This window comes from Neocloeon triangulifer, unplaced genomic scaffold (genome assembly GCF_031216515.1).
Source record: "Neocloeon triangulifer isolate White Clay Creek 2 clone unplaced genomic scaffold, ASM3121651v1 ptg000002l, whole genome shotgun sequence".
NCBI classification, from domain to species: Eukaryota; Metazoa; Arthropoda; class Insecta; order Ephemeroptera; family Baetidae; genus Neocloeon; species Neocloeon triangulifer.
Window position 1 is genome coordinate 6,964,047 of NW_026775545.1, and position 12,849 is coordinate 6,976,895.

Here is a 12,849-nt window from a genome sequence, read left to right on the forward strand (position 1 = left end):
TTTACATTCCCAACCCGCCGTGATGTAGTAAAGGTTGATTTGAAATTAAATTACTTTCCCAAATATGGTAAATTTAAATTTTAATTAACATTAATTAATTAAAAACTTTTAACAGACACATACATTATGTATAATTATAAATAAAATTCATAAAAAATAAATAATAAATATTGGTAAAAATGTTTTTTTTTTTTAATGTTTAAAAATATTCATTAAAATGGATAAATAATTTTTTTTTAAAAACTACTTATTATATTAATTTTTTCTAGTTTTTTTGCGCTTGTAACTTATATTTATAACAAGTCTAATACATACATAAATAAATACAAATATTTTTTTTTTTCAATAAAACCCGAGGAAATATGAATTTTGATTCATTCACAACCGTCAAATAAACAGCTTTGATATCGAAAAATTTGATATTTTTTTCAGCCCAATGCAAAATGAAGCCAAGGAATTTGAGCAGCATCTTCGACTGCTCAGAGATGAGGATGTAGCCAAGACCACAGACAATCCATGGCTTGAAGTTTACTATAGCAAGGTAATTCTTTTCTCTTTCCATTTTAAACTTACTTTTCCAGATTAGTATTGTGCAAGCTAATCGATTTTTTGTCAAACTTTAGTGAGTTTCAGTACTCATAAAACTTTATTTGTTTTACCCCCTTTGTTTGATTCCGCAATAAAAAAAAAAGGAAACACACCATCACTTTTATACAAGCGATTGTATAGAAAGCACCGCTAAATGCCAGAGATATATACCAAAGTAACTTTTTATTTGTGCCAATAAACAGCTAATGGATTGCTTTCTACCAAAAAAAAAAACAACAAAATCTCTTTTTCACTCAGGCATTGAGGGCTTGTGCTGACAATGATACCGCTTGTGACCAGCAGCAGCGGACCCTGCAGCTGCAAGGCAGCGCCGACAACGCCAGAATCATCCAAGCAGTTTATGCAGTCGGAGCGTCGATCGCTCGAGCGCGACGAGAGCTGTGCCCTGACCTTCCCGCCGGGCTGCCGGGTCTGTGCCCGCCAGGTGGAAACAGGTTGGTCGCTCTCTTTGATTAATCTCTAATTACGCATGAATAATTACGCCACAAAAAAGAAAGATCCGTCTAAATTCTTCAAAGACCTGCCAACTTTTTCACCAAAGAAAATTTTATTTATTACACAGGCCGGATATGAAGCAAACTGTTAATTCGTACCTGCACACAACGCCTTCGGAGAGCGCGGGTGGAGCTGGAGATGAATTCAGATTCACAGCCCGTGGAGCCGGAGATGTGCCTGTCGAGATTCATCAGCTGAGAAAAAGGCAGGGTGGAGCGGCAAATAAATCTGCTGTGCTTGAAAAGGTAAATTAAAAAAAGACAGAAATAATGTTACATTGGATAACATAAGGAAATTAACAGAATTAAATTGATGTTTTAAATTATTCCTAAATCCTTTCAAGATTAAATTCAGCTATGGAGACTTTTTTTTAATAATGAAAATAGGAAATTTTATTTTATATAACGCCCATTTCTGTATAATTTGAACCATCAAAGCTGTACATATTGAATAAATGTAAGAAAAATAATGTCACTACAAACACAAAATTAATTATGATTATCTTTTAAAGTGCCCTATATTTTTTACTGATTTTTTTTGTATCCGCACTTGAAAAGTCCAAAACATTTATATTTCTCATATTTTCTTTCTTAAATCTTAAATACATTCATTATTTCTCCTTTTTTGTCCAAAAAATTATTTTCAGCAAAATATTGCATATTCCTTAAATTTTTTTCCAAACTTGTGATATTAAAAGAAGTGAATGTAACAATTTTTAAACATATTCAATCAAAATTTTGAGGTAGTTAATTTTTTTCTGTAAATAATAGTAAAATTATTCAAGTAATTTTGATTTATTATTAAACATTAATGCAAACTTACTGAATAAATACCTTGTGCTTTTCAGGTTGCTTCCATCAGTCAGTCCACTGCAGACACAAAAAACCTTCAACTTTTGTCGCAAAACTACGGTTCCCCGTCAAGATGCGCCTCGGACTGCAGCAGTTGCCGCAAGCCGAGCAGCCGCTTTGTCCTGACCCACCCTTCCAACCCTGAGAACAAACCCCACTTTTATGTTGGCGTCAACCTCGGCATGCACGCCCAGAGTGCTTCAAATCCTCTCGAGTGCGGCGGCGCAATCAGTCGGCGCGGCGTGCAGAACATGGAGGCCCTTTTGTGGGCCTTGGACCGATTCAACGCCAACAACTCTGTCCACCTGTCAGCCGTCGTCATGGACAGTTGCGGCAGCAGAATGCGCACCTCCAGGGACGTGGCCCTTCTTCTCGAACAAAAGGACGAAGTCCAGGCCGAGAGAATCGTGACCATGATCACCAACGACGGCGCCCAGGTTGCGGAGAGCACCGCAAATTTGGCCGCACCCTTCAGCATCCCAGTCATTGGCTCAGAAGCGCCCTTCCACAAACAACACTCGCCCTACCCTCTTCAGCTGAACGCAGGCCTCAAAATGAGAATACAAACTGTAATGAGGCTCATCAGGAAACTCGGCTGGGATTCGATTTCCGTCGTTACCACCGAAGACGCTTCAGAAAGTGAGGCCATGCTGAAGTTGGCGCAATTTGAGGCCAAGAAACAGTCGGTAACCATCATGAACACGGTCACTCTGCCGGACATCAGGGACAACTTGGTGGTGGAAGTTTTCAAGAACACCATCATGGAAGTGAGAGACGTAGCCAGGGACAGTGGCGTGCGAGCCGTTTTGGTTCTTTTGCCACCAAGCCAACTTGAGCAACTCTTCATGGCTTCCCGATCTCTGCACCAGGAGGGAGAAGTTGTGCCTGGAGAACTGGTTTTCCTTGGAATTAAGCACGAGGAAATTTTCCAAAAATACAGGTAAATAATTATTTAGTTAAAAAAATCTCTAATACCAAGGCTCACTGCAAATCGGGTTGTTTCACTAATTTTGAAAGTGCCTAATTTTTAATAATGGTGGTGCGCTTTTTTTCCAACAATTTTTTTTCTTAAAAAAATTAGATTATTGTTTATTGTTAAAAGTTAACAAAAAATTATTCTCTTTTGCAGTGACCAAACTATGGGCTCATTAGTATTGCAGCCGAAAGTGGGATGGGTGCAGGAATTCGAGCAGTACTTCCGCTCGTTGAAAGAAAACAATGATAGAAACCCATGGTTCCGCGAATTCTGGTCGTCTGTGTTCTCCTGCTCTGGCCAAAACTGCAACGGCAATTTGGAGCTGCCCACTTTTAAAATGGAGCAAGACCCTGCTGTGATTGCCATTCTAAATTCAGTCACAGCGGTTTCTCATGCCCTGGATACTGTAGAACGTGACCTCTGCTCAGGTGAGATTTAAAATATTATTTGAAACTTCAAAAACAAGATTTTTTTATAGCAACTTGTATTATGATAGAATGTATATATTATTGATAAGAGTGAAAGTACAGATTAATTCCTAAAGTTAATATTTTTAATTCACAAAACCTTTGTGAAATACCACATTAAGGAATTCACTGAGATATGCAAGTTTTTTGACAGACATAAGATAATTATACTCGTAACATGAAAAGAGCAAGATTATGTACTTTAAAATCAAAATTCTGATTTTTTTTGCAATTTGCAGAACTAAAATATGAATTAATAATAAAAATATGAATTAATAATAAAAATGATAAATAATCAAACAGTAAAAAAAAATAATATAAAATATCTGATAAATAAAAACAATTAATAAAGATGTGATTTTATTTTTCATTCTCCGACTTATTGTTAATTTTTTTTCTTTTAATTATGTAAAAACTATTAAATTATTGTAAGAAACATGTTTTGACTTATTTTCAAAAATATTTTTCAGAAGAAGTTGGGCCAAGATGTCTGGCAATTCAGGACGCCAAACTTGTGCGAAGCCGCCTGTTTGAGGTCATGCCCCACATGGCCTTTGTTGGTGCTGGTATGAGCGGAGTCGCGTTTTCCACTGTGGCGGGCGATAATTTGGGAGCTTCGCTTCACGTGCTGAACGTGCGCCGTATTGGAACCAACGTTTTTGGGTTGGTGCCTGTTGGAATAACCACCAGGAGTGGCGACCTGCAGCTGAACCGCAACACCATGAAAGCTTATGCTAAAGATCTGACCGAGGTGCCTTACACAGAAATCAGCTCCAAGTGCGCTGATTGTGGAGTCAAAGATCAAAAGGCTGATTATATGGAGGTAAGAATTTTAAATAATATTATTTTATTTTCATGTCAAAATTGTTTTGTTCAAAATTAATTTTTATTTATATTTTTGCTTTTCATTATTTTCTTATAATTTTTTAAAATATTTCACAGGTTTCCCCTGGAAACAAAGTAACCATTCTGAGCTTCAGCTCAATTCACTCAGCCTCCCCTGACCAGTCTTCAAATTGCGGCCCTTTGAAAAGCATGGACTCTTTCCAGAGAGCAGCTGCCTTGGCCTTCGCCATTGAAAAAGTCAACTCAAACCCCAATTTCACTGGAATCAGTGGCCTCCACTTCGACGACTGCAGCAACCCTTCAAGGGCCATTTATCAGACCTATGGCTACCTGGCCGAAAAAACGGCCGAAAGCGAACTTATCGTGTCAAGCCCCAAAACCGTCGCTGTTGCCCTTTTAGCTGACAACAAACCTAACGAAGGACTTGAATTAATGTTGGGGTCACAATCAATTCCCCTCACCCGGACTGAAGATTCACAAGCCATCATGAAAGCTCGTCTACACGCCGCCGTTTCCATCGGCCAAGAACTTGGCTGGTCTAGAATGACGATCATCCGAAAAGAGGGCTCCCTGTGGGGAAAAACTGCCGCTGAAATGCTCATATCTGAAATTTTCCCCACCATTAAAACTATGTGTGTTGGCGAAGATCTCGATTTGAACGTCGACCAAAAGGATCTGAGACGTGATTTCCAGCTGGACTTAAACACTCCTTTTATTCTCTTATTTGAAAATGCAGAAGAGACTCAAAAAATGCTCAACGTCCTTTCTGAATCGAAGAAACGAAACCGAATTTTGATCGCCTCTGGATGGGACGATTCCATTTCTTACAACGGCTCGGCTGAAATTTTCGCCATTGGCCGAGATCTGTCGACTGAAAATGTTCCCGGATTCCGAGAATTTGTGACCAGTGCGGTCACCTCCAGCCCAGGCTACATTCCAGCCAGCTGGGCCGCCGAGTACGTGGAAGCAGCAGCCAACGGCGCCAAGTGGAAACAAGCTTATGGCGTGTCTGAAATCATAAAAATCGTTGAACTTCTTTCAACTGAAGTCCAGCGCCTCTGCACCCAAGACAAGGGCCTTCCTCTGTGCGGTCAAGATTCAAAGGGTTTCAGAGAAGAAGTGCAAGCCACCCTGACGGCCCATTTGTCCTCCACGGCTCCCAATCTGGCCGTCTGGCGCATGAACGGCAGCAGGTTATTTGAAAAGGTTGGAGGGTGGAAGAGAAAGGGTGGTCTGAGCGTGACGGCCCGAAAGTGGAAAAAAGCCGTGAATGCGACCAACGAGTGCGAGTCTTTCAGGATCGGCCGCTCAGGTAAATTGACCTCTGTCATTGACGAGGTGCCCAACCCACCTGCCATCATCGGAGAACTCCGAGAAATGTGGGGTCTGGTGACGGCGTCTATCAGCATTTTAGGCGCCTTGGTTGCAGTGGCGTTCGTCGTCTACTTCGCCAGCGCCACCGAAAAGGCGGTCGGCACCTCCGTCTTGGGTTACCAGATCCTCTTCGGAGTCCTCATCCTTTACCTCTCCAACCTGACTTTCCTGATCGCCCCCTCTGAAATCGGCTGCTTCCTCCGCCGACTTGTGCCGTCCCTTTCGTACGCCATCATTCTCTCCGGGATGCTCATCAAGGTGGTCACCATTTGGCGCTACCAGGACAACCCCAAGGCCGATCTTGAGATTGATCCTTTGTCCCGACCCTGCGGCCTCCTGTGCTGCTCCTTCTCCCTTATCATGGTGCAGGCCTTTTTAAGCGGAGGGTGGATCCTCCTGGTACCAGCCGGAGCGGCTCCTCCGACTTCCTTTGGCGGTTCTTGGACGTGCATGGCCGCCTCAAGCAAGGAAATTCTCAGCTCCCTTAGTTACGTGGCCACCCTGATTTTGCTCACCATCATGGTCTCCTTCAAAGCCAGAAGACACCCTGAGGCCCGCAACATTTTGGTCTGCTGCATTTTCCTCGCCTTCGGAGCGGGAATGTGGACCGCAGCCGCCAACAGCGTGACTTTGGCCGCCTTACATAAGGACTGCATGGCCGGAGTAGTGGCCGGCCTGGTGGTGGCCACCCTGGTTCTCATCACGATTTTCATCCCCAAACTGGCGCAGCACTCGCGCCTCAGCAAGGACAAGAAGATCCAGCAAATCCAGCACGCCACCATGAGGGCTCACAAAAACATGCAGCCTGTCATGTATGGTGTGCCGCAATACTCGAATCCGTCACCTAACAGCTCGTCGCGATCCGTGGTGATCAAAGCTTTCCCAGGTAAGATTTTTATTTTTTAAATCATCCAATTTTTCATCTCACTAACAATTTGTGTGTTCTGTAAATAAGTTTTATTTGTTTTATTAATTTGCCAATGATTAAAATGTCTGCGCGTTTTATTTTCAATTTTGGAGAATTTTGTTTTGTAGATTCATAGTTGAAACGTTGTAAATCAGTCATATTTCTCTAATGTGTCTTTCTGATATATGCAACAGATTTGGAAAGACACCACAGGAATCTTGCATCTCTCTACTGACAAAAAGAGGCCCATTCCCTCTCAGCACGTTGGTAATCAGTCCCAAATTCTTCTGTGATCTATCTCTTTCAAAAATTTAAACTTAAAGGAGCAAAATAAATGATAATAATAACAAGTAACAAAACACACTAAAAAAATTTAAAATCATAAAATTAATCACTTATCAACAACGCTTTAGCATTGGTCATATTGGCTATAATTACATATCTATTTTTTTTAATTTGCATGTTTGGCTTTTCATTTTTACTTGGAATTTTAAAATTGCATGAAAAAAACACACTCATTAAAAAAAAGTCTCACCAGATATTTTTGTTTGCATGATTCACACTAAAAAGCACAATCATAATTGAAAAATAATTAATTCACAATATAAATTGGATTAAATCTGCAAAATTAATAGATTTATTTCATACAAAAATAAATCATCAAAATCTAGCAACCCTATCAAACTAACCAGAAATTTCTTCCAACCCCTTTTAGATGTGGACGATATGGTTGGAGTGGAGCACGTTCTCGGCAGCGAAGCGTCCATTCAGGACGACAGCACCGAGCCCGAGCTGGCCAACTTGCGGGCGGACCACGAGGAGTTGGAAGCGCACTCGCCAGCCCTTGAGTTGCCCACCTCGGAGGCCCTGTACCCCATCGACATGTACACGGGGCCGCCGGCAACCACTTCCACGTTTGGGCACGGGGCGCCGCCACCGCCCCCGATGCCGAGAATTTCACTAGTCGATCACTATCTGCCGGGCTCCAACGAGTTCACCGCCCTGCCGCCGCCGCCCGCCAGCCTTCTCGGCAGCAGCAGCGACGAAGAGGACTACTCGCGACACGGTAAAATAAATATTCCAGAAAGAATTTACTATGCAAACTCTTTTTTTTAAAGTTACATCACCATTGAAAACAAAATTGCCTTAAAAAGTAAAGGATGCAACATGCTTTCCATGGAAGTACAGCAAGTTGCATACCTTTATTTTGAATTATTTTTTTATTTATTTAAATAATTAGAGAGCAATAAATATATTATTTAAATATCCTCCACTTGTATAAAACCGTGTTTTAATTTCAACTTTGTTTCATTTTTGTTGCAGAGGGAATCTCGTACATCTAGTGCTTGAGAGGTGAAACCAAATTAACTTAAGCAGACTTAAATGCTCAATGAAGTCAGTGAACCATTTTCCAACTGTGCTACCTACAGACGCTTGGATTTGTATATTTTTAAAACTGTGTAATATAACCGTGTCTAGACTGTAAAATAATTTATTGCAATTAAAATATATGTAACATTATACCAAAATAAAGTTTTTCGCTTCAGAAATTTTTCCTACTTCCATTAAAATAATAACAAATAAACAAGGAGATTAAAAATTGATAAATTTTGAGTTGTTTATAGTTTAAAAGAACATTAAAAGTATATTTAAAAAATCTGCTTGCACACAAAACTTACATTTTCACAGTATGTATCAAATTTAATTTCTATATTCTTCTCCTCTTCAACATTTCTAATGTTGGGGAAGGCGTGCTTAGTGATGGAGAGCGCGTGCTTTTGATGCTCCACTCTGCAACATGCAATCAGTTTTCGCTGATTGTGAGGAACGCAATAAAAATTATTTCAGCCATCGCAGCATTTCCTCGGGCAGTTTGAGAAGGGAAGACGAGCGTTATAATTTCATTAAATCCTCTAGAGCTGCGGTATTAAAGGCGAAAAGGGCCATTTTCCCGACGCCGTCCAATTCTTCGGGGGTTGCGCCGTGAGAGCTTTCCCCAAATTTATTATTATGTGATTCTGCTGGCTGTGGAAATTACCTCATTGTTTCCGCGCTCCGCAATAATAAAGAAGATGAAAAGAGCGGCGGAGGCGCAAGTGAAAAACTTCCCCACGGGGATCAGCCGCAATGGAAAGAATTAGCGGGAGTAGCTCAAGATCCGCGCGGCAAAGAAAGAAAATGGTTATTTTATTATATTTCTCTTATCGGCCGCCGGGCCCGAAAGTTTTATTGATTAAATCGCAAGGGGTTAAATAATTGGTGAGAGCGAAACGAACGATAAAGAGTCGCACGAAACTTTCTGCTAACTCGCGAGTGGTGCTGCTCCTGCGAAGCAAATCGTAATTTAATATTGAGATAAAAAGTTGGCACGCGGCAAGTGACACTTGAGACCAAAAAGGCCGTGGAATTCAAAACTTTTAAATTGCTCTTTGAACGGGGGAGTTACAAAATTTTAGCTGTATTTGAATTTAATACATTGCGAACTGAAATTTAAAAAAAAAAATTAAAATGTTCATTTATTTTAAACTCATATCAATGTTTTCAATTATTATTGATGTTTAATGCAATACATAAAAAAGTTAAAACTTACAATTTTAGAGAAGAAAATATTGAATTGATGGATTAATGAGCACTTTTCAAATATTTAGTCGCCTTCGGTCTACACAAAGCGTAAATCTTATGATGCGTAAGCGTTTTGGGTACTTTAATAATAAAAAAATTATAATTTAAATCGGTTTTAACATAGAAATAAAATTATAAACATTTGGAACAAAACTGATTTCTATTTGCCTTTCAAAAAGTTATCAGAAGTTTTTGGTATCAAAACATGCATCGTCACGTGTGTGCTGATCAGAGTGGGCGACGGCAGGTCTGCAGCGGTTCGTACGTCTCCAGAGCACATTTCCGGATCATCTAGCGAACGGATGCTGACCGCAGCCGAGAATAAATTTGCCGGCAAGGTACGGCGACGGACCATCTGCTGACCTCTGCGCACCAAAGCTAATATTGACTTTTCTCACGTAAAGAGAGCGGTGGAAAGAGCATTAGAAATTGAAATGAACACGCGGTGCCACAGCACAGAGATGAAAGGGGGGATCGAAGAAGGGTCGCACACATACACATAGGACTACGTTATTATTCGCGGTCCTTTGCTTTAATCATCTAATGCAATTACAAGCCGTCTGCCACTCTGAAGGTCCAACCGCAGAGATCAGCTCGTCGAATGTGGTCACTTCCCTTCATATACCTTTTGATTTTCATCCTTTCTTTGAATTAATTAATTAAGAATAATTAAATGTCATGATTGAAATTTAATCCCATTCGTGGGCTATAAACATTTTTACTGTTATTTTTCTAGACATATATAAGAGATTTTAATTTTTTTTAGCTACTTACTATTTTTATTTTAAATTAAAACTTATTATTTGTAAAAACATAATTTTTTATAAAAGTCAATATACCTGCACCAACTGAATAAAGTTTGCTGACGACGATCTCATTTTTTTCATTATTAATAATACGTCTTTTTAATTTCACTCCATAACCTGCAGAGAACGGAAAATTATATTATAGGATTTTTAAAGAAAAGTTTGAATGTGACTTAATTCAACTAAAATATTTCAGTTTTTTTTTATCAATCTTAATTTTAATCATTACTGACGATCGATCAAATTTAAATTTGAATTATATTATTGGTTCTTAAATATATATTAAAAAATCTGCAATTGTAATGCTGTGTGACTTGTATGAAACCACTCTATGGGGGGATTTTGCGTGGGTGTCAAAGTCTAATTAAAATGGCCGGTCAAAAAGGGTCTGTGACCGGCTTTGGAAGAAACCTCTGTGCTTTTTGTGTGTGCGCGCAGAGGCAAAGTAAAGGGCACATCAAGCAGGCCTTTTTGACTTGCATGAAGCTGACACTTTGCCCGAAGCAATATTTATGTGTGTTGGTTTCGTCCCTCAGTGGACCGCAGTTAAGGCAGCTCCCGTCCAAAAGCGAAACACCTGCTGAATATGCACAAGGGAAGAGATAACAATAAAGAAACTAAAGAGAGTTAATTTTTAAACAAAATATTTTATAAAATATATTAACAAAATTAATTAGGTATTTCATTAAATGTACCATCGGACACAAACGTCATTTTACAAACAACAATTATTAACACAAAATTTGACAGTTGAATTAAAAATTTAAAAAAATCAAAATTTATGTTGCAATAATTTTGGTCAGAATATTGAAACGTACCTTTCTCGGGGGCGGTGGTGAAGAGAAGATTGGTTTTTCAGGTATACTCACAAAACCCATTGAGGAAAATTCGACTTTAAATTAATTGAAATCACCAATAATATAGATAAAAAATTGTTCAATATTTGTTTTTAATGAAAGATATATTTAGATTTATTATTAAAATTTGATCTTGAAGCGGTGGGAAGCCCATAAGTTTTAATATGACATCCGAGAACTAACTTCGAGCATTTGAAGTGATTCACAATTTCTTTTCTTCTCTTTTATAAATAAAAAAAAAAAACTTTCCCGCGATTTTCTCCTTATATTTTTCCCGTACGCCTCGAACCATCAATCTAAAGTGCCCTTACATCCTATTCCTATTGGTTTACAGTTCCCCAGGGCACTTTTTGACAGGGACACCCCACGGTGCTGTTTAATAGGCTCTGGCGAGTTTCCCACTTTTTACAGCTCGTTCGCGCTGCGATCCGCCGTCGAGCCGTTTGCAAGCCCAATGCACTTCTTCAATTCTGCTGTTTGTTGGGACAACAAGACCAGCTTCTTTCATTGCTCGCTTCGCTGCAGGGGACGAATCGTTTCTCCAGATTTATTCCCGCGGCGTAATTCTATTTCAATTTTATGACCTGCATTTCACTCGTTGTTTGCCAAAGAAGAATGTTGAAATAAAAACTAGTGGTGATAAATTTGCATTCCTTTTTCCTGAACGTCTTCCTAAAGTGGATTGTAAAAATATAGTCTTTTAATTGATTGAGAGTTAATTCGCTCTGAAATTTATTTTGATGATGTGTCTTTGCAAATTATAACAGGTTCATTCAAAATATGTAAAACTTACAATGACGTTTCCTGCGTTTTTCACACAAAAATGTTTGTTTTTTAATTCGTTGAAAATTTCCTCTTATTTTAGATTAATGTAAGTCTTATTTTATGAATTTTAAGTTTTATTCTTCCCAGCAATTTATTTGAATTAATAAATTTTAAATCTGTCAAATAAATAAACACATAATTTTCAGTCCTTATATATCTGTTTGAAATGTGAAATTCGTGGCTTTAATTAAATTGATTTGAAGTGTCAGAAGCTTTTGATGAAATTGATGATTGGCGTTTTGAGTGTCGTTTGCCTATCAAAATAAATACAAATATCCGGCGTGTCGCAAAGTGGAAACCACACACTGCTGGCAGACCAATAAAAAGTAACAACATTCGCGCGGCCATTGTTCACTCACTCTGTTCTCTGCTCGCGCAATGCAAACATCGCCCTACTGCGAATAAACGTCGAAAGCAATTCACTTTTTCACCAATCCGAACTAAAATAAAAAGAGCGAACTCACTTTAATGGTCTTATTCGAAGTTTCTATTCGGCTTTTTACTTTAACCCCGTGGAGATATCGAGAGAGTTAGTACCATTAAATCGCTCTCTCGTGATGCTTTTGTTTCTTTGCTTGTACAAACTGATAAATTGACCGCGACTTCACTTGCACGCGTGCGCTTCTTTTTGTGCTGCGGTAAAGCGTCTTCTTCTCGGCTCAAGGGATGCTTGATCGATGGGGCAGTGAATAATCGATTGTTTCTAATATTCTAATATTATTCTCCAATGTGTTATATAAAATAAATTAAAATTATTTCAAACAATTATGGACTAACAATGTCATTGGCAAAGCAAATATGTGTATTGTAATGTTATTAAATTTGCTTAAATAATGTTAAATCCACTCTGACCATTGTAACTAATAAGAACTTAATACAAACAATTTTTGTTCAACTAGGTGTGGTGTATATACCCAGTATAAAATACGGAGAGGTACAAAACGCTTGCACTAATACTTTGTTAAATTGATTACCACAAAACAATTATACTGTTGTAAAATTTTTATCTAATCAAACTGAATTTTTATCACAAAATATTTAAAATTATTATAAGATAATGGGAGAAAATAATTATTATTATTGTATATTAAATAATTAAAAAAAATTAAATTAAATTAATCTAGAAACTATAAATATAAATACAAAAATAAAAGTAAAATGCTGTTAGCCTGCACGACTGCGAAGTGCAGCAGGTTGCCTCTATGAAGTTCTGC

At 38.6% G+C, this 12,849-nt stretch overlaps 1 protein-coding gene across 3 annotated transcripts in view; it reads left to right on the forward strand.

Moving 5' to 3' along the window:
• Positions 1-8,077, forward strand: part of LOC132205474 (uncharacterized) — a 39,819-nt gene extending 31,742 nt beyond the window's left edge. Inside the window, exons 8-16 of one of the 3 annotated variants that reach the window (XM_059634532.1) lie at positions 433-541; positions 847-1,043; positions 1,172-1,349; positions 1,952-2,895; positions 3,085-3,359; positions 3,869-4,221; positions 4,341-6,504; positions 6,720-6,792; positions 7,241-7,382. In XM_059634532.1, the coding sequence (XP_059490515.1) occupies positions 433-541; positions 847-1,043; positions 1,172-1,349; positions 1,952-2,895; positions 3,085-3,359; positions 3,869-4,221; positions 4,341-6,504; positions 6,720-6,760 (4,261 nt within the window). In that variant the 3' untranslated portion in view covers positions 6,761-6,792; positions 7,241-7,382. Of the gene's footprint in view, positions 1-432; positions 542-846; positions 1,044-1,171; positions 1,350-1,951; positions 2,896-3,084; positions 3,360-3,868; positions 4,222-4,340; positions 6,505-6,719; positions 6,793-7,240; positions 7,592-7,848 lie in introns of those variants that run through there. The other 2 variants (XM_059634530.1, XM_059634531.1) reach the window with 2 other exon arrangements.
• Positions 8,078-12,849: the final 4,772 nt, after the last annotated feature.